At 43.6% G+C, this 22,075-nt stretch overlaps 1 protein-coding gene across 1 annotated transcript in view; it reads left to right on the forward strand.

Moving 5' to 3' along the window:
- The window catches only part of LOC123750423 (uncharacterized), a 97,982-nt gene extending 84,288 nt beyond the window's left edge, over positions 1-13,694 (forward strand). The window contains exons 6-8 of the mRNA XM_069324150.1: positions 7,044-7,216; positions 8,933-9,062; positions 12,685-13,694. Of these exons, the coding sequence (XP_069180251.1) occupies positions 7,044-7,216; positions 8,933-9,062; positions 12,685-12,806 (425 nt within the window). The 3' untranslated portion in view covers positions 12,807-13,694. The remainder of the gene's footprint in view (positions 1-7,043; positions 7,217-8,932; positions 9,063-12,684) is intronic.
- Positions 13,695-22,075: the final 8,381 nt, after the last annotated feature.

A 22,075-nucleotide genomic window follows, 5' to 3' on the forward strand; every position in this document is an offset into this window, starting at 1 on the left:
TGTATCATGTCCCCCTCTCCCACCTGCTTTCTAACGTCGTCAGGTTTAGTTCCTTCAGTCTCTCTTCGTACCTCATCCCTCGTAACTCTGGGACGAGTCTCGTTGCAAACTTCTGCACTTAATCGAGGTCCCTTGTGTGCATTTTTTAGATGGGGGCAGCAAGATGGGGCGGCATACTCTAAGACTGGTCTCACATAGGCGGTATACAGTGATCTAAAAGCAACTTTATACAAGTTTCTGGAGGATATTCTGACTTTTACCAGCGTAGAGTATGCGGCTGACGTTATTCTGTTTATATGAGCCTCTGCAGTTAGGTTCGGTGTTATGTCCACTCCCAGATTATTTTCTCTAGTCGTTATAGGGAGGTAGTTTCCCCTTCATCGTGTATCGGTCATACAGTCTCCAGGCTCCTGATCCCATTTCTATCACCTTACACTTGCTGGTGTTGAACTCAAACAGCCATTTCTCGGACCAGCTTTGCAACCTGTTAAAAATCATCCTGAAAGAATCTTACAATCCCCATCTGTCTCAACACTCATCATCAGTTTTGAATCATCTGTAAACATTGACATATAAGACTCAACTCCTGCAGTCAAGTCGTTTACATAAATGAGGAATAGTATGGGACCCGGGACATGAGGCACCCCTTGTGTGTACTCACCTAGTTGTGCTTGCGGGGGTTGAGCTTTGGCCCTTAGGTTCCGCCTCTCAACTGTCTATCTACTGGTGTACAGGTTCCTGAGCTTCTCGAGCTCTATCATATCTACATTTGAAACTGTGTATGGAGTCAGCCTCCACCACATCACTTCCTAGTGCATTCCATTTACTAACTACTCTGACACAGAAAAAGGTCTTTCTAATGTATCTATGGCTCATTTGAGTACTCTGCTTTCACCTGTGTCTCCTTGTGCATGTACTCCCTTATCCAGTGGAGAACCTTCCCTTTCAATCACGCCTGCATCTCCAGCTTGTGCACTAGTCTCTTATGGTGTACTGTGTCAAAGGCTTTCTGGCAATCCAAAAATATGCAGTCTGCCCACCCATCTCTTTCTTACCTGATTTTTGTTGCCTGGTCATAGAATTCAATTAATCCTGTAAGGTATGATTTGCCATCCCTGAAACCAAGCTGATGTTGTGTTACAAAGTTATTTCGCTCCAGATGTTCCACTAGCTTTTAATGCACAATCGTCTCCATCAGCTTGCATGGTATGCAGGTTAGGGACACTGGCCTGTAGTTCAGTGCCTCCTGACTATCACCCTTTTTTGTATATCGGGACTACATTGGCCGTCTTCCAAATTTTTGGCAGTTCACCTGTTACCAGTGATTTGTTATACACTATGGAGAGTGGCAGGCACAGAGCTTCTGCTCCTTCCTTAGTATCCAAGGGGAGATTTCATCCGGGCCTATAGCCTTTGTCACATCCAACTCTAGCAGATGCTTCCTCACCTCCCCACTGGTAATCACAAACTCCTCTATTGGTGTCTGGTTAGATATTCCCCTCTCTTATCTCTGGTACTTCTCCTTGCTCTACTGTGAAAACCTCCTGAAATTTCTAATTGAGTTCCTCACACACTTGTCATTTGTAGTAAATCTGTCTGCCCCTATCCTCCGTTTCATTACTTGTTCCTTCACTGTTGTTTATCTCCTGATGAGGCTGTGCAGAAATTTGGGTTGAGTCTTTGCCTTGCTTGCTACGTCGTTTTCATATTGCCTTTCAGTCTCTCTTCTCATCTTGACGTATTCATTCCTGACGTGTATGTACTCACCTATTTGTGCTTGCGGGGGTGTTGAGCTCTGGCTCTTTGGTCCCGCCTCTGAACCGTCAATCAACAGGTAAATGTGTGTGTGTGTGTGTGTGTGTGTGTTTGTGTGTGTGTGTGTTTCATCTATTAATGCATGTATGGTCGAGCTTCAGCCCTTGAGTCCCGTCTTTCCAGTCATTGTCGGTTGTGTTAATCTTGAACTCCCGACTAATGTTTCTAATCAAGTTTGTAAGAATAATATTGAATACAATGCCAGTATCGGTCGTATATATCTATCTACATGTCTGTCTGTCTCTCTCTCTCTCTCTCTGTCTCTCTCTCTCTCTGTCTCTCTCTCTCTCTCTCTCTCTCTCTCTCTGTCTCTGTCTCTGTCTCTCTCTCTGTCTCTCTCTCTCTCTCTCTCTCTCTCTCTCTCTCTCTCTCTCTCTCTCTCTCTCTCTCTCTCTCTCTCTCTCTCTCTCTCTCTGTCTCTGTCTCTGTCTCTCTCTCTGTCTCTCTCTCTCTCTCTCTCTCTCTCTCTCTGCTCCACTTTCTCTCTCTCATATCTTGGAAAGAAAGCATCACTCTCTGGTCTCCTTTGTATAATCCTCATTTCCGGATATTTCTTGTCGTCTGATATTGAGAGGACAAATGTCGAGGCCCCAGACAGTGCTCCGTCCCGGGCCTCATATTCTCTGTATCAATCAATATTCCCTCACGCCTTGTTACTCCTGACGGCCCTCATAACCCTTACTCCTCCTCCTACTCCTCATCCTCCTCCTCATGTTTCTGTACCTTCTTCCCTGCTTGACTTCTTTTCTTCTTGGATTCTAACCTTCTTGATTTCTTCCCTCCTTGGCTTCTTCACTTCTTGGTTTATTTACTTTTTTGTATCAGACTAGGCTCGTTTAAGCGGCGGCCGCTTAAAGGAGCCTAGCCCCCCCCTCCCCCCTTCCAAGACGCATTTACCACTGTAAACGTATTGTGTATTGTTAGATTTTTTTTCCTCGTGATTAGGTTAGGTTAGGTTAGGTTAGGTTAGGTTAGGTTAGGTTAGGTTAGGTTAGGTTTGGTTAGGTTTGGTTAGGTTAGGTTAGGTTAGGTTTGGTTAGGTTTGGTTAGGTTTGGTTAGGTTAGGTTAGGTTAGGTTAGGTTAGGTTAGGTTAGGTTTGGTTAGGTTTGGTTAGGTTTGGTTAGGTTTGGTTAGGTTAAGTTAGGTTCAGCATTAAGGTTCTGTTGGTGATTATTTGGATTTGAAATGCGCGGGTGAAACATTTACGGCAACCCGTCCTCGACTCAAGTCCCTTCCATCCAGCGGTCGACCCCACAGACACGTTCATAAATTTTTACATGCTGTTCATTCAAAACGGAAATTTTCAAACATATAAATTAATAATATATATTAGCATATTGTGTATATATAGGCATAGGTTAGGTTGGGTGTTTAGGTTCTGTTGGCGATTATTTGTATTTGTAGTACGTGGGTGAAGCATTTACAGCGTTGTGGTTCGAACAAAAGTCGTCAGTGAAGCACTTGTTCCGGAAGTGTTCGAACGTCAACAATTGTGAGTCGTGTGTGTAACCCGTTTTTTCATTCATAAACAGCGGGGGTTTGGCGGGTGCATGGAATCACTTTTGGGTCTTTGTTTATGAGGACGGGCTGTTTACGGTGTTGCGATTCGAACAGAGATCGTCAATGAAGCACTGTTCGAGCGGTGTTCGAACGTCAACAGTTGTGAGTCGCGCAGCCCGTCCTCCAAACAAAGATCCAAAAGTGATTCCATGCACCCGCCAAACCCCCTGTTTATGAATGAAAAGCAGTTTACACACGACTCACAACTGCTGACGTTCGAACATATCCGGAACAAGTGCTTCACTGACGAATTTTGTTCGAATCACAACGCTATAAATGCTTCACCCACGTAGTACAAATACAAATAATCGCCAACAGAACCTAAACACCCAACCTAACCTATGCCTATATATACACAATATGCCAATATATTATAATATTAATTTGTACTTGAGAAAATTCCTGTTTTGAATGAACAGCATGTTAAAATTTATGAATGCGTCTGTGGGGTTGACCGCTGGATGCAATGGACTTGAGTCGAGAACGGGTTGCAGCATCGACACTGCTGGTTAATTCAGTCACCTGACCTGACTTATCTTAGGCCAAACTATACAGAAAATGATGGTATAACTATATATAATTTTTTTAATTAAAGAAGATACAACTTTTGGTTACGTTCAAAGTTGATGAATGTGTCATGTGGGTGAAAGGTGCAACTCTCCAGGGGCCTCGTAGCCTGGTGGATAGCGCGCAGGTCTCGTAATTCTGTGGCGCGGGTTCGATTCCCGCACGAGGCAGAAACAAATGGGCAAAGTTTCTTTCACCCTGAATGCCCCTGTTACCTAGCAGTAAATAGGTACCTGGGAGTTAGTCAGCTGTCACGGGCTGCCTCCGGGGGGTGGAGGTCTGGTCGAGGACCGGGCCGCGGGGACAATAAATCCCCGAAATCATCTCAAGATAACCAAGATAACCTCCTTACTGGGTGTCGGGTGCAGCTTGGACGAACACAGCCCGAGTGAGAACTGTGTTCACACGAAAGTTGAATGTAGAACTCGCCCGGACTGCCAACCACTTGGGCTGGACGGTAGAGCGACGGTCTCGCTTCATGCAGGTCAGCGTTCAATCCCTCGACCGTCCAAGTGGTTGGGCACCATTTCTCATCCGCCCCGTCCCATCCCAACTCCTTATCCTGACCCCTTCCACGTGTTATATAGTCTAATGGCTTGACGCTTTCCCTTGGTAGTTCCCTTCGCCCGGACTGCGAACTGGGAAAGAAAATGGAGGATCACCACTAACCCAGACAAGACGCCTTCGGCGGCAACAATCATCAAATCAAACCCAGACAAGATCCAGATAAGCACAGTCGGCTGTAGGGCCCACACACAATCGAAAATGAGGGTGAGATACGGATCAGGGATGAACCCATAGCCATTTCAAATTCCAACACTTGGGTACAACAATAGACTACTCAACTCCACGCAGTACGTCTCTGAGAAGACAGCGGGGGGATCCCTGGCCAGGCTATTCCACTCCAGACACGCCCTTTCCCACGTCAAGCTCCACCTGTGTAGGATGATCATGAGGCCTAGCCTCGAGTACCCTCACATCCCCCTCAACATCAACAAAACCAGCACACTGAAGATCCAACGGGTACAAAACAAAGATCTCCGCTTTGCGGCGGCGAGCCTGTTGCTGGCGGATAAGGACGGACCAGATCCACCGAGCCCTCAACATGATGTCAATGAATATCAGGCTCAGCTACTTGGCCAGAAAGCACCTGTACCGTATGAAACACGTGTACGTCCCAGAAAATGAGGAACCCCACGAAGCAATCAACACAGCCAGAGGCTATGAGATCCAGGAGCGGCCGCACAGAGCCTGAGGAATCACTCTCCAACAAAACGTGATCAGACACATCCACGATCAGACCTTCCCGAGACCTCAGATACTGAGCGGACTAACAGGAGACCCAGATGAGTGGACCATCCCGGACCCGATTTATACAAAAAAAACTGTTCTGCAAGCAGTGCAACTACCCTGATGTTGCTATAACCAGGCTCCTGAAGCCGCCACCACCGGCTCGGAGGACCCCAGACACCAACTTAGACACCCACACACTGGCCACCCCAGCCAAGGCGCTGACAACCCTACACAACACACACTCACAAACTAACTCACACAAACCAAACAAACGACCCACACCTCAAGCCAACCCATGGTGGACAAGCCACCCAACTTTCAAGCCTCCTTTCTCTCCACACCCAAATCCTTTTCCAGAATTTCATCTCCCCATCCCTCTTCCTCCCCCATCCTTTCCAAGCCCTTTGGACATCAAATCTAAACTCCGAGAGAGGGAGGTGGAGATGCTGCTTGATCTCTGGCCCTCAGAAGCTGGCCCTGTGTACAACACCCGGCCCTAACCAGCCCCATTGGAAACCTTCATTGCTGCCGCCTCCAGCTCACGCCAGAAAAATAATATGACTATAAAACATGCCTGTGTCATGCCTGTGTCATGCCTGTGTCATGCCTGGGTCATGCCTGGGTCATGCCTGGGTCATGCCTGTGTCATGCCTGGGTCATGCCTGGGTCATGCCTGGGTCATGCCTGTGTCATGCCTGTGTCATGCCTGGGTCATGCCTGGGTCATGCCTGTGTCATGCCTGTGTCATGCCTGGGTCATGCCTGGGTCATGCCTGGGTCATGCCTGGGTCGCCAACCACTCACCAGAACCATAAAATCCAAAATTTATATATATTTCTCTTTAATTTATGACCAACATATTTTACCAAGAGTTAATTTTTTAGGTTCACTAATATTCTGGTGGTCACATGTTTGGTCTATAGCCAAAATACCTTGTCCACAATAATTTGCATATGTAATATATTTTACCTATCTACAACAGGTTGTATGTTACTTTACCAGTTTACTGAAGCTTCCTTAAGATACTGAAGCTTCCTTAAGATACATTCTGTATTCATTTATTCCTCGCGAATGTTCCGAGATCAATATTTTATTTATTTGTTCACCGTCATAAAGGTGTACAGCCACTTGGTCTGGTCGGGACAGTGGATCCGATAGCATCTTGCAGGGTACTCGTTCGAATCTCTGTGGTCCAAGAGGTAGGGTACCGTTCCTTCACTCAGTCCTCGTATCCTAGCTCTTAAGTCTGTCCTCGTATCCTAGCCCTTAAGTCTCTCCTCGTATCCTGAATCTTAAGTCTGTCCTCGTATCCTGCCTCTTAAGTCTGTCCTCTTATCCTACCTCTTAAGTCTGTCCTCGTATCCTAGCTCTTAGCCTCCTGTATCCCAGCTCTGAGTGCGTTCCCAGATACCTTTCAAGTACACAGATATAGAGTAGACATCCATCAGTCTCAGGAGACTATGGAGTTGCGCTCTGGTTGTCGGTCTGGAGTGGCCTCTCCAGGGCGCAAAGCTAGGGTAGGTTGATATAGAGGAGAAGCTGTCACCCATGCAGCAGGTTCCCCCTCCCACCCTCCTATATGTCCTATAGACATATATAGGTTTACCTTAACCGAGGTAATGTCATAAAGATTATTGCATTCATATTACCTATCTTGCATGAGACCATAACTACTTTGGTTTCCTCTGCCGCTGCTGGTGCTGCTGCTGCTGCTGATGCTGGTGGTACTGCTGCTGCTGCTGCTGCTGCTGCTGCTGCTGCTGCTGCCGCTGCTGCTGCTGCTGCCGCTGCTGCTGCTGGTGCTGCAGGAGAGTACGGAACGAGGATCCTGGGCAGCACGTCCAGGTACCTACAGGTGGGGTCGTCGCTGGTACTGGAGTGTGTGGTCACCCACACCTCTCACCCTCCCCCCGCCCTCCTCTGGTACCACTACAATACCAGGCTCGACTACGACTCCCCGAGGGGAGGTATCGCCATCATGGTGAGTACACGGGGCCCTGCTTGGTACCTCTACGGTATGAAAGGCTAAAAGCTTTTAGGGTATTTAAATCTCTCACACACACACACACACACACACACACACACACACACACACACACACACACACACACACACACACACAAACACACACGGGGGCCTGATAGCTGAGTGGACAGTTCATCGACTCATCATCCACCTCGTGGAGCGGACCAGGACAAAAAATGTATGAATGCGAGATTAGTTATAAGGCGTCTCATGGGGATAAATATCTCCTGTTTTCTGGCATGATTACATCACTGTCTCTTAGCTCTTATTTAGTCTCTCTTACTCAGTCTTTTAGCTCAGCTCTTAGTCTGTCTGATATCCTAATACCTGATATTCTCTCCTAGTTCTTAGTTTCTCTCTAATCCCAGCTTTTAATCGCTCTTAGCTGCTCTTATATCCCAGCTTTTGATCGCTCTTAGCTGCTCTTATATCCCAGCTTTTGATCGCTCTTAGCTGCTCTTATATCCCAGCTTTTGATCGCTCTTAGCTGCTCTTATATCCCAGCTTTTAATCGCTCTTAGCTGCTCTTATACCCCAGCTTTTATTATTCAATTAGTTTCTTGAAAATATTAAACAATGACACTTGAAAAAAATTGTATTTGACAGACCTGTGGGGAACCGACCTGTGAGATTTATATTTATTTAATTTATATGAATTTATATTTGTTTAATTTATATGAATTTATATAGAATTTATATTTACGTTAATTTATATATTTCGACAGCAAATTGTATGATGCAGTGGACTGTATTTCTGCAAATTCTCACAAATCGACTCCTTTACTCATTAGGGGGGGGGGTTATTAAGTATGAACACGGATGAACACGGATGAACACGGATGAATAAGCCAGACGATCCACTTTGTGGGTGTGGCTGGCTCCCACCTAATGTACTGGAGTACTAGGATTATTGAGACGGGCTCACCATAGCCCGTGCTACTTGGAACTTGTTAACTTGTTCCAAGTAGCTGAATCTATAACAACTATAACAACATCCTGCTACTCTCGTCTTAACAACAATGGCTGACTACTGAGGCCCCCCTACCAGCCTAAGTGCTCCAGATACGTCAAGAAGTGGTTAGAGAGCGCCTCTATTTACTCTATTTTGGTACTAAAAATTAACTTAATTCAAGTGAGATGTTTTTATGATGATTCCTAGTCCAAAGACTGTGCTGTATTAAGAATAATTCTCAGCATAATAGTTGGTGAATTTAATGCCGACGTGGCAATGATATCCCGTTTTCTATTGACGGAAAATTCCACTATACATTTTCTATGGGTTAACTTGTTATTTACACAACAGCAGCAATATTATCTGCATATTGTATTTAATATTAGTAAATGGTGTCGGGTATTCCGACAAGGTCCCCAGCAGGCAACACATGTCTGGACGGCTCTTAATCTGTGTTCCAACGTTACATAACCTCAGATTTTCCATGGGAGGGGGAGGGGGGGGGGGAGCGATACTTTCTGAGAACTGTTTGTGAAATCATCAACAAAAATGACCAAGACTTTCAAGTAATTAGTAAAGGATTCACTTTCGTGAAAAGAAAATGTGAATTTTAATTATGTCCTTTATCTCTCTCTCTCTCTCTCTCTCTCTCTCTCTCTCTCTCTCTCTCTCTCTCTCTCTCTCTCTCTCTCTCTCTCTCACCCTCTCTCTCTCTCGCAGGTGGAGAAGACAACGGAACAAACCACATCTCGTCTCCTGTTGTCCGCTGTGAGACTTCAGGACTCCGGCAACTACAGCTGCGTGCCTCTCAGAGCTCCGCCAGCGTCCATCTCCGTCCACGTCACCACCGGTGTGTTGAGGGGTGTAGTGTAGGTGTAGAGGGTTGTAGTGTGGGTGTAGAGGGTGTTCACCCAGCCCTCCTCCTCGCTGACAGCCAATGAACCCTGGGAATCACATTAGCATCGGGCAGATAAACGCATTTTGTGTTGGCGGGAGAGGCGCCCTGAAGCAGCCTCCCGCCCCGCCACCCGGGGGCTACGAGGCTAGATAAGGACATGTTGATGACAGAGGGATGAGCGTATGACGTTATATAGCGCCACTGTGGCCACCATTCTTACAACTCCAACCCATCCAAAGTGGCCAGGACACTATTCTATATTACCTTTCTCTATCATATCCCGTCAAACACACACACCGAAACTACAACGTTGGTACAACGTGCGAACAAGTTTTAACACCGCCTAACCAATTATAACAACCAATATAGCAAGTTGTAACAACGTTCTAATACGTCATAAACACGTTAAGCCAAGATGTAACAACTTTATTACAAGTTGTAACAAGCTGAAAAGAGAGAGAGTTACGGTTTGTGTTTCCAGGGATGTCCCTACCTTACTCCAGATTTTATAATCCGCACCCTCACTCACTCTCTGTCTCTCCCTATCCTTATCCTATCCTATCCTCCCTATCCTAGACGGACTATTTATAACAACGAGGGTTATAAATAGGAGCTGCCTCGTATGGGTCAATAGGTCTTCTGTAGCTACCTTCATTCTTATCTTATCACTAAGATGACGCTTCTCGGAAACGTCTTCTGGAAGCGATTATAGAGTTCTCTGAAAAAAAAGTTCTATTACAGTTTTGGGAGCGGCTGGGATTTGACTTGAAATCCAAGAGCTATGTAGCCCATAGCAGCTGTCAAACTCCCAGGTACCATATTTACTGCTAGGTGAACAGGGGCATCAGGGAAGGAAAAAGCTGTGCCTATTTGTTTCTGCCTCGGCCGGGAATCGAACCCGGCCCCTTACGATTAGGACCCCCCCCCCCCCCCCGAGCGCTATCCACTCAGCCCTGTGGGTGTGTGTGTGTGTGTGTGTGTGTGTGTGTGTGTGTGTGTGTGTGTGTGTGTGTGTGTGTGTGTGTGTGTGTGTGTGTGTGTGTGTGTGTCTAAAAAAATAAGAAGAGCTGGACTCTCAGCAGTTAGCAAACACTCGGTCAATATTACCTGTAGAGAGGAAGGGTACTATCCTCTCTCCTATCCCTCCCCCCCCCCCCCCCCTTTTACACCCCACACCCCCCTCTTCCCCCCCTCTTTATCTAGTATCTCTCCCACGCTGCTCTCTTTATACTAGGATTCAAAACTCCCTTCAAGACCAGCTGTGAAGTGTGGATTATACTAAGGCGTCTTCTATCCATCCTGTGTTTAGTATTTACTCCGGGAACAGCTAGTATAGGCGCCCTCTGTGGGCCGGTGACTCAATACGCTCACAGAACGAGAGAGAGAGAGAGAGAGAGAGAGAGAGAGAGAGAGAGAGAGAGAGAGAGAGAGAGAGAGAGAGAGAGAGAGAGAGAGAGAGAGAGAGAGAGAGAGAGAGAGGTGCTTTAATATGTGTCATTTCGACAGGAAGAGGAGTGGCCAGTCATGGTTATCCAGCTCACTGCAGCAGCCTGGTGAATAGACAAAGACAACATATGTACACAGATCACACATGTGAGACACAATAACTGGCTCAGCTCCACACATGCACCATTACCTGCACTACAACTGGCCACTAACGCACCGAAGAACAGTGGAGGAGTAATTTTCTGTGATTTAACGTCAGCTCTTCAGCTGGCCCTTTAGAACCCAACATGCAAACTAGACACTAGGAATGTTGCAACATCCATTATAAACAACATTTTTAGTGCAAAGAGCAAGAGTTTCAGAGTCTCATCTGTATGGATACCATCTCACGTAGGTGTTGTCCAGCATGATGGCACAGACAAGGCAGCTAAAACTGCATGTGATAAGCCTGAAATTGAGTGGGTATATGGGCATTCCAATCTCTGCTGTAAAAGCCGCAATATTTCAGGAAATTAAGGAAGACAGAAGAGCAATCACTGACACACAAAGGCCAGAAAGCACGAGTATAAAGAGCTATGACATGTTTAGAACCGAGAATTATATGCACAGGCAGCATAACACCTCCACTAGACAGTGTGACATTGTAATTGTCAGCATTAGGCTGGGATATCGATATCTATGGCAGGTGGCTGCAGGTAATGAATCCCCCAATGCTGAACATTCAAATTGTAAACTATGTGAACAAGAGCTGGGACATACTCTCCAACACTATATCTCTGTCCTGTTATAAGTGACTTCAGACCGTTTCTGCTCGAAACGCTGCGCGTACTAGTGGCTTTACAAGATTGTAAATACTATGCTATGTTTTCTCTCAAACCCAATGTACCTTCTTGTATATAAATAAATAAATAAAATAAATAAATAATAGTATGAGGTACTTTGAGCTCTGTAATTACTTCATATACTCAGGAATATTGGAAGATATTATCGTGCTGTACCCTGATTTTGCTAGTGGAGGTTATCTTGAGATGATTTCGGGGCTTTAGTGTCCCCGCGGCCCGGTCCTCGACCAGGCCTCCACCCCCAGGAAGCAGCCCGTGACAGCTGACTAACTCCCAGGTACCTATTTACTGCTAGGTAACAGGGGCATTCAGGGTGAAAGAAACTTTGCCCATTTGTTTCTGCCTCGTGCGGGAATCGAACCCGCGCCACAGAATTACGAGTCCTGCGCGCTATCCACCAGGCTACGAGGCCCCTTGCGTGGAGGCTAATAGATCAGCCTTAATTTTATGTTCTCACTTGATTTTTAGTCAGAGTTGATTTGTTTTTGTACTGAAGCTGGTATTTTCTCCCCTGATCCCATGTATGACTAACCATCCTGCGAGATGGTTATAACTAGTTCTTGATCTACGCTGTGTAATATCTCATATAGAACAGGGGCCAGATTCACGAAAGCACTTACGCAAGCACTTACGAACGTGTACATCTTTCCTCGATATTTGGCAGCTTTGTTTACACTTATTAAACAGTGAATGAGCTCCGAAGCACAAGGATGTTGTTTATAACAATAACAACAGTTGATTGGGAAGTTTTCATGCTTGCAAATTGATTAATAAATGTAAACAAAGCCGTCAAAGATTGAGGAAAGATGTACACGTTCGTAAGTACTTGCGTAACTGCTTCGTGAATCTGGCCCCAGGGTAGCAGCATAGTGCTGTGTATACCTAACTTTGCTAAATAAAAAAAGGGCTGTTGGTACAAACTGTCAGCTGGACAAATATAGCCGAAAAAAACTAATTTTATTAATTGACAACAGACAAATCTTTGGCAAGAATTTTTGAATTTGTAGGACATTTTCGGCAGTATATTTTTACAAAATCGTCAGGTTTTAATCGTATTTGTCTCTAAATTTGAATTGTCAACTGATTTTCAACGGTCAATTTAGATTTAGATTTTTTTATTCAGGTAAAGGTACATCCATTGAGTTACATACATAATGATGGATTTAAAGATAAGAGATAGTACATACAATACCTAAAGCCACTAGAACGCATAGCGTTTCGGGCAACGTTGTAGTTACATTAGGAAAATGTATTAGTTTTTAACTGAATTTAATGATCCCTTGCAGACGAGCGACAGGCAGCGGTACAGGTGGGCGGGTACAGCGCCGCCCACGCCCACCTCCCATGGCCGCCCACCCAGCCCATCGCCACCCTGTTCCTGGCCTGCGCCGCCCTCGTCCTCTCCTAACCTCGGCCGCTCCCGGGGCTACACTAGTGGGGCCACACCCATGACGATGATTGGCCGAGAGCTTCAAGCGAAAATGAGAGCGCTCTTCTCATTGGCTAATCCGTGGAGCAGATTTCAGCCGATATTTAGCCAATGAGGACACAGGAGGATTGTTTGTGACCTTATTAATTAAATGCTAAATCATATGCACGCTATTGATTGGGCAGGGGATTAAGAGGGTGTAAAGAATTCCTCTTATTGGTTAGCTGATAATTGAGATAGAACACAGCAGACTGGTCAATGAAGAGCCCAGAAAAAATGCGATGCTCTGATTGGCCAGTAAGTGAACGTAAGAGCTACACGTACGATAGGTCATTGTGAACACTGATGGACCATTAACCACGATGAAAGCATGCGACTTTTTGATTGGCTAAGCTCAAAAACTACATGCAATCTTAAGTAAAAAATAAAGATAGCTGATTTTTTCCAATATGTCTCTTAATGCACTTAATTTATGCTCTGAAAACCCCCAAGACTTGCATATATGATGACCTGACGCTCAGGAGGGAAGCAAATTAACGATTGTTAGAACAACTTGTCTTGTAGTTGACTGTACGATGTTGACCCTGTGGAGTGTAATATTAACTGGTTTGTACGAAAGATTACAATGTACGAATGATGAGCCTATGGATTGTATGAATGTTAACACTGTGGATTGTACGGAAGTTGACTCTTTGGAGTGTACGAGTGCTGACACTGGACGGTACAAAAGTTTACTCCTTGAAGGGGTGTCAATATTGAAACTGGATTGTACGAATGTTGCCTAAAGGGTACGAATGTTGAAACAGGATTGTACGAAAGTTGCCTGAAGGGTACGAATGTTGAAACTAATAAAATCTAGCAAATTTCGTCTGTGTGTTTACATCCTCCACTAACCAACTTGTCAAATGTTACAGAAACTTTGTAGAGTCGTTTTGTTTTCCTCTCCCTCTGGTCTTATACTTGCTTTTCCATTCCATGTTTTTTATCATTTTACTTCATCACTTTCTTCCCCTGTTTTATATTTTATTTGTCTTACTTTTTGTTTAGTTTTTTATTTAGTCTCTTAGGCTACTACTTCTATTTTGCTCCGTTTCTCTTCAATTTCTTTTAAATATTTTTGTATCATATTTGTTATCCATTATCTCTCTCAAAATTCACTACGCAATTCTCAACACTAGAGAGTAGGGATGTGGCGCCCGCACTCCACCCACCACTTTGTTCATATGGAGTAATGATAATGAATTAATGAACTCTCCTATAGTGGCGGTCTCTAATCTTTCTCTCTGGTCCTCTTGCTAGCGAATAGAACATGGTGCCCCTTACACTACAGTATACCTACAGTACTACAGTACCTACAGTACTACAGTACCTACAGTACTACAGTACCTACAGTTAGCAAACTGGGGATAAAGGTCAAAACCTTTACATCTTTCCTCTGTCACTGAAGGTTTTTTATTCAAAGTTAATGAGCTCCGATGTAGTTGATGAAATAAAATACCTTGGGTTGTGAAGCTTCGAAGCTCGTAAACTGTTCAATAAAAAAAAAGACAAAGCCGTCATGAATAAAAGATGTACAGGTTATGTTAGTGGTTGAGCAGTTTAGGGCAAAGGATCACTTGCCAGTTTACATGTAGAATATGGAACCGTAATATGCTTTCGGACCTGCTTGTTTATAGTGGTCTAGATACCTGCTTGATGGGGTTCTGGGAGTTGTTCTACTCCCCAGAGCTTGGTCCACCAGGCTGTTGCTTGCAGCGGCCCGCAGGCCCACATATCCACCACAGCCCGGTTGGTCCGGCACTTTTTTTTTTTTTTTAGAAAACAATCTAGGTTTCTCTTGAAACCAGCCACGGTTGTTCCGGCCAATATTTCTTGTACTCGCTGGGAGGATGTTGAACAACCGCGGACCTCTGATGTTTATACAGTGTTCTCTGATTGTGCTTATGGCTGATTGTGCTTTGGTGAATCCTGAGGTGCTAAAAATGTAATAGGTGATGAAAGAAAATGATGTCAGCCTCATTACTAAGGTTGATTGACAGAAATAATGCGGAGTAATTATTATGAATTAATAACTGATAAATTTTTAATAATTTATGATTTATGAATAACATTTCTCTAAATATATTTTATCCCTAAACAGCTTCCTGCATTAAATAAAACTGTGTGTACATATGCACTGCTAATCGGAATTGACATCTCTCAGTGTATTTCTGAATATATCAATAAGATATATATCTATAAGATATATTCAGAAATATCTTAACGAAATTATTACCTCTGTCTAGAATGCTAATTAGGCTTCGTTCCTTCTTGCCACAACTATAAACTGTGTTTTCTAGTTTTTACCTTGTAGCTACACGAGATTTCCACCAGTAAGCAGCCCAGCTTAGTATCCTATAGTGCCTTATCTTGAGGTTATCTTGAGATGATTTCGGGGCTTTTTAGTGTCCCCGCGGCCCGGTCCTCGACCAGGCCTCCACCCCCAGGAAGCAGCCCGTGACAGCTGACTAACACCCAGGTACCTATTTTACTGCTAGGTAACAGGGGCATAGGGTGAAAGAAACTCTGCCCATTGTTTCTCGCCGGCGCCCGGGATCGAACCCAGGACCACAGGATCACAAGTCCAGCGTGCTGTCCGCTCGGCCGACCGGCTCCCTACCAGAAATATTTTCGAGATCAGTGACTTACACGCATCTATTTACTTTGACGTCCTCCACAAGCCGTCTAGTTGATTTTCAGCCCGAAGCCGTTTTGTAAGTGAGCAGCTGCTTGCTTGACGATAAGACGGGCCACCCAGTGAGAGAGAGAGAGAGAGAGAAGATTAAGCCACCCAAAAGGTGGCTTGGGCATGAATAGCCCATAAGTGGTGGCCCTTTTGAGCCATTTCCAGTATCAATAGATGATACTGGAGATCTGTGGAGGTGCGACTGCACCCTGCGTGACGGGAAATGTCTCCCGTGGATGAGTAGAGCCACCCAGTCTGCAGGCAGAGCTTATATAACCTCGGCTTGTTGCGCACGCAGCTTGGGCGGTTAAACTCAACTCCCAAACATACGTTTTCTTTTCCTCAGAAAACCCACCGTTTTGGGGGAAAACAGTGTTCTTATTCTTCAAGGGAAGGGAACTATCAGGAGAAAGCACCAAACCATTACAACTATATAGCACTGGGAAGGGGTCAGGATAAGGATATAGGATGAGATGGGGAGGGAAGGAATGGTGCCCAACCACTTGGACGACGGTCGAAGATTGAACGCCGACCTGCATGAAGCGAGACCGTCGCTCTACCGTCCAGCCCAAGTGTTTGGGCTTGATATTCTTCAAGTTTTCCTAAATTATTTGTAGTAATTGCTAATTAATATGCAGCCCGTCCTCAGGGTAAAGTGCTTACTTACCTAAAGTGCTTACTTACCTAAAGTGCTTACTTACCTAAAGTGCTTACTTACGATGAATCACCAAAATTAAACCCACTCTCACACCACCTGGATAGTTATAACTCATTTTAATTCACTGTATTGGGGGACAGGTAGCCAGTGTGTAGCGATGATACATGTTAGGGGTTATATTAAGGCCCTTCCCACCCCCCCTCACCCTGCACACTCCAAAGTCGAACAATTGAGCCTATAATTAATTCCTGGGTACCTATTTGCTGCAAGGTGAATAGGGGCATTAGGTGATAAAAACAAGTGCCCAGCCATTTCTCTCCCGTCCGGAATCCGAACCCGGAATTCCCAATTGAGTCGAAAATGAACCCAACTGTACTACTGGGACCCTACCATATTTATATATATGTGTGATGGTCCGAAAGCATATTATGGTTCCATATTCTACTTGTAAACTGGCAAGTGATCCTTTGCACTAAACATAGAATATTTTCACGATCTAACTTTATTGTATTATAAATCGATGGTTTAAAATATGAAACCTCTAGTTACTTTGTTTTCTTCAAAACAGTCTGAAGCCAAGGTTTCCTTCGAAATTAAATTTTATAGGATACTCAAATAGTTTTTTTGAGTTTAAATTTTCCCATGTTTCAGAACAATACATCGTATTAATGTAACTAAACCTAACCATGGATAGGGAGTAGGTAATAGCAGTAATGGGGAGGGGGGGGGGAAAGAAAGAGCCTAAGCTACTCTATCCCTTTGAGCCAAGACAAGTATTTTCTTATCTCAATAAACATACTTAAACTTGAATAGCAGTAATTATGTAGTGATTTTGAAACGATTACCTCAATGGGATATATACCAGGGCTGACAAAAGTATTTTAATGACTGTACCAAAATTATTATAAAACAAATGTAACAAAAAAGTACCACATTTACAATTTAACGTACAAATTAGAATTATATTTATAAAAATGTTAATACACCTGTAATATGGACAGTAAAATATCATTAAATATATATTACTTACCTCTTGCTTAGAAGACGGTCTCCTCCTCCCCATTATCGTCTTGTGTTCCAAGGTCTTGTGTTCCAAGGTCTTGTGTTCCAAGGTCTTGTGTTCCAAGGTCTTGTGTTCCAAGTTCAAGATTCTTTGATCTTATAGCAAAGGTGGAATGGTGGTGCGTATTAATTATTACTGTATGTTTCTTGCGATAGACTTTTAACATATAAGAGAGCCTTAATAATTTCGGGTTTGAAAATTTTCAGTTTAGCTCCTTTATTATGCACCCCATACCTATCCTGTGGACGGTAGTGGAGAGAGTTACAGAGGCACATATAGCCTCAGGGACCTGAACCCCACAAAGGCGCTTTAAGACGATCGATTTTTTCACTTTCATATCGTTCAGTCGAGAAAATCTTGTCTGCGCGGCATGATAAGAAAGAGGCGGAGACAATAGGTTCATCATGAAAGTGGGTAATGTTGAGAAACGATTTTTATACCTCCGTATTTTTCTTTTTGAAAGCTTGTTAACACTCAAGGTGCTTGTAATACTCCCTTGTATTTCACAGTCACAGTGTATACAAAATTATTTCATTTTATTTCTGTCACTTAACAATCCACTCACAAAACCGCTTATCGATCAGTTGTTTGTTAAGACACTAATTTGTTGTTCATGATTGACGTTTGATATTTTGTTTCTTCGTGGGAGTCGCCACCGTCACCATCACAGTCCTGGCTTCACCTCAGACTCATTATGATACGGTTGAAAATATCGTAAAAACACAATCCCTTTACAATCCGCCACAGATCTCCAGTATCAGCTCTTGATACTGGTAATGGCTCAAAAGGGCCACCACTTACGGGAGCCTAACATTTTAAAAGCACTACGATCACCTGTGGTTGTTCAATAAATCTCTGAACTTTATGTTTGACAAATCTTTCACCCTGTCCATGGAGGACAGAAGAAAATATGCAGGCGATGAGTCACAATAACGTGGCTGAAGTATGTTGACCAGACCACACACTAGAAATTGAAGGGACGACGACGTTTCGGTCCGTCCTGGACCATTCTCAAGTCGATCACAGAAGAAAATGTATATATGCTAGTTAGCATTGTAAATGTGTGGCCACTTCTGTGGTAGAAAATAATAATAATAACAAAAAAAAAACTTACGGGCTATTCATGCCCGTGCCACCTTTTGGGTGGCTTAATCTTTATCAATCAATCACAATGAGCAACCACTTCCCAGCAGGGCGCGTCCGTGACTAGTCACTGGGTACCCGGCAATTATGCACGACAGTTTCTTGACGTTGGGTAACCTTATAGGAGGACGGGTTGGGGTACTAGCCATTTTACGGGCTATTCATGCCCGTGCCACCTCTTGGGTGGCTTAATCTTTATCAATCAATCGGTACTAGCCAGGCGCCCTCACTGCTGGTGGTGACATTAACACCGCAATAATAACCTTATCAGTATTGAACGTGGTTAATACTACTGGTAGAGATTCACTGGACCAGTACCACTAGCAAATACTGTATCATGATTTTTGTTGTACAATATTCGAATATTTTTAATATTATATCTTATTTTTTTTTTATCAAACTGGGAAAATTATAACAAAATACCGAATTATCAATGCTTAGTACAACAAGTACCAAATAGCAAGAAATGTACCAATTTTGGAATGAAAGCTCCGAGATCGGCAGCCCGTTAATACAAAAAAAAAAAACTTTTCGAACTGAAACAACTAATACTCTTAATATCTTCATAGTTGTTAAATCACCTTAATCAGATTTTCTGACCCAATGTACATTTTGGGGGTGTACAACATGGGGGGGGGGGGACCTTTGACAAGCCGGCGGCTTCCTGTCCTCATCGAGGCCACTAGCCCTCAGGTAAATTTCCAGTGGATGTACAGACTCCTTCTGGTGTCTGCGTATTAGACCATTAAGACAGCCTTGGATGGTCTTTAATCGGTGCCTTTCTCTTATGAGTTCCACTTTAGCTGCAGACTCTCACCTGAGAAGGGTCTATACCCTGTCTGGTCTCTTGATTTGTCATTCCGTAAAAAAATTCAACCGCCTAACCTATTCCAACCCGTCCTCGACTCAAGTCCATTACATTCAGCGGTCGACCCCACAGACGCATTCATAAATTTTAACATGCTGTTTATTCAAAACGGGAATTTTCTCAAGTATAAATTAATATTATAATATATTGGCAAATTGTGTATATATAGGCATAGGATAGGTTAGGTTAGGTTAGGTTAGGTGTTTAGGTTCTGTTGGCGATTATTTATATTTGTACTACGTGGGTGAAGCATTTATAGCGTTGTGATTCGAACAAAATTCGTCAGTGAAGCACTTGTTCCGGATATGTTCGAACGTCAGCAGTTGTGAGTCGTGTGTAAACTGCTTTTCATTCATAAACAGGGGGTTTGGCGGGTGCATGGAATCACTTTTGGATCTTTGTTTGGAGGACGGGCTGCCTATTCAGGGCCAAGATTTACCAACCCATCAGACCAGTTTCATTTCATCCAGCGGTCGACCCGAGAAGCATTCATCAATTTTAGCATGCTGTTCATTCAAAATAGGAATCTTCTCAAATATCAATTAATAATGTTATATATTAGCACATTTCAAATATATAGGCATTGGTTAGGTTAGGTGTTTAGGTTCTGTTGGCGATTATTTTGTATTTATAGTACGTGAGTGAAGTATTTACAGAGTTGTGGTTCGAACAAGTCATTCAAGAAGTGTTCAAACGTCATCAGTTGGGAGTCGTGTGTAAACTATTTTTCATTCATAAACGGGGTTTGGCGGGTGCATGACATTACTCCGGGCCTCCGTTTATGAGGATCAATGAGCTGGATTCACTCAAGCAATCACGTCACTAAACTGATGTATTAAATTGCCTGAACCTAACCTAACCGAGGACTCACGAATAAAAAAAAAAGACTTCGCACAAATTTGGTGCTCGCTATGGTTTTTAGGGCATCAGTTTTAGGCCTTTGGGGGGGATTTATGTCAAAATGCGACCTACTATTCAAGATAACCCAGCAGTGGTCTATATTCAGCCTGTCTTCATCAACAAAGGCTAAATGCTCATTAATTCAGCTGCCAAACCTCTTGTTTATTAATGAAAACCGGTTTACATGACTCAACTGATGATGTATGTCCTCTGCTCAAATTGCAATTCTGTAAACATTTCATGTACTACAAATACAAAATAATCGCTAACCAAAACACCTAACCTATGCCTAACTATACATATAATGTTAATGTACTGTATATAAAGATTTTTTATAAGAACAAACCTATTGTTATTACAATGTTAAAATTAATGAAGGCATCTTGGGGGATGGCTGCAGCTTTACCAAGCCTGGCCTAATGACGGTTGCTTTATTCATTCCCCGACTTTTAGGTGCCTTTTCCAGGGAGGTGGAGTGTCACCTGCTTTCTGCACCTCTGTGAGGAGGAAGGGGGACAAAGTCCTGGCTCTGGTCCTTAGTAGTCTGAACTTTTTTTTTTTTTTGTTTGTTTTTGAGAACTCACCTCCACAACCATAATGAACTCATATCTAGAGGCCATCCCAGCAAGACAGCTTCAGAGCCACAAGGACCCCCCCCCCCCAGAAAAAAGCAAACTAAACCTTGGCAAGTCAAACAAACCTCCTTGCAAACACACAAAGTAACTGTCCCTATTTTCCACTTGTTACAACTTGTAATAAAGTTGCTATATCTTGTTATAACGTTTTTGACACATTAGAATGTTGTTACAACTTGCTATATTTGTTGCACAACTTGTTAAGAGGTGTTAAAACTTGTTTGAAAGTTGCAGCAACATCATAGTTTCGTCATGTGATTGGTGGGCTTTGACCTCAAGGAAAAGACAGTAGTTATCCAACGTTACGTCTGGTGTGCCCCCAACTGGATTACTGTATCTAAGAATGGAAACATCACCATCAAAATGATATACCCGCTTTGCAGAATGTTCTACACATGGCAACAAAGTTCATCCCAAAACAGTCAGCTCCTTTTACCAGGAATGGTTGAGGGCCACAGGACTAACACTGCAAACCTGACATGACATGACAGGGTTAATCTCACAAAGACTTTTAAGATACTGAATAAGTTGGAGGCTAATAATCAATACTACGTCTTTAAAACACGGGCTGGGGAAAGTAGCAGTGAGTAATGCTCTCACACACTGACAAGAGAGATTGTGAACAAAGACAGGATTAAAAGATCAAATCTAATGCATACAAGGGGCCAACGGCTTCAAGCTCAACAAGCCATAATGTACGACAGAAAACCGAAGCTACATTTTCACTCATATGTCTGGCCAGAGATTGGGCCATGAGGACATTGATACCTAAAACCACCACAAGGTAACTATAGTTAAAAAACTATGGAACTACCTACCAACTGAAACACTTAATGCCTAGGTATTACTTCAGTTCAAAATCCAGCTGGAAAAAATTCCTTAGGTGCAAAGTGGGGACCTATGACAAACCACTGGCTTCCTGTTCCTGTTGAGGCTACTAGAGAATATGGGCCTCAGGTAAACTTGGGTACATTGAGAGGGGAAGAGGATCGTTGGTGTTTTTAAGAACCACATATGGTATATTAACCATGTTAAAAAAAGTTTGCAGACTACCCTATCAGGGTAATGGGGTGAAAATCTTTTGGGGTAGTCCATGAAGTACTGGGTTCCTAATGGGAACACCTTACGTCAGTACTCGGAGACAGATGTTCTATCCCAAAAATGGTCAAAAATATACAGCAAATACTGAAAAGCCAGCATCTCATAGTGAATACTGTCTGAGCCTATTGCCATGCAACTGTAGAGGGATAGGCCAA

Source organism: Procambarus clarkii, chromosome 13, assembly GCF_040958095.1.
Source record: "Procambarus clarkii isolate CNS0578487 chromosome 13, FALCON_Pclarkii_2.0, whole genome shotgun sequence".
NCBI lineage: Eukaryota > Metazoa > Arthropoda > Malacostraca > Decapoda > Cambaridae > Procambarus > Procambarus clarkii.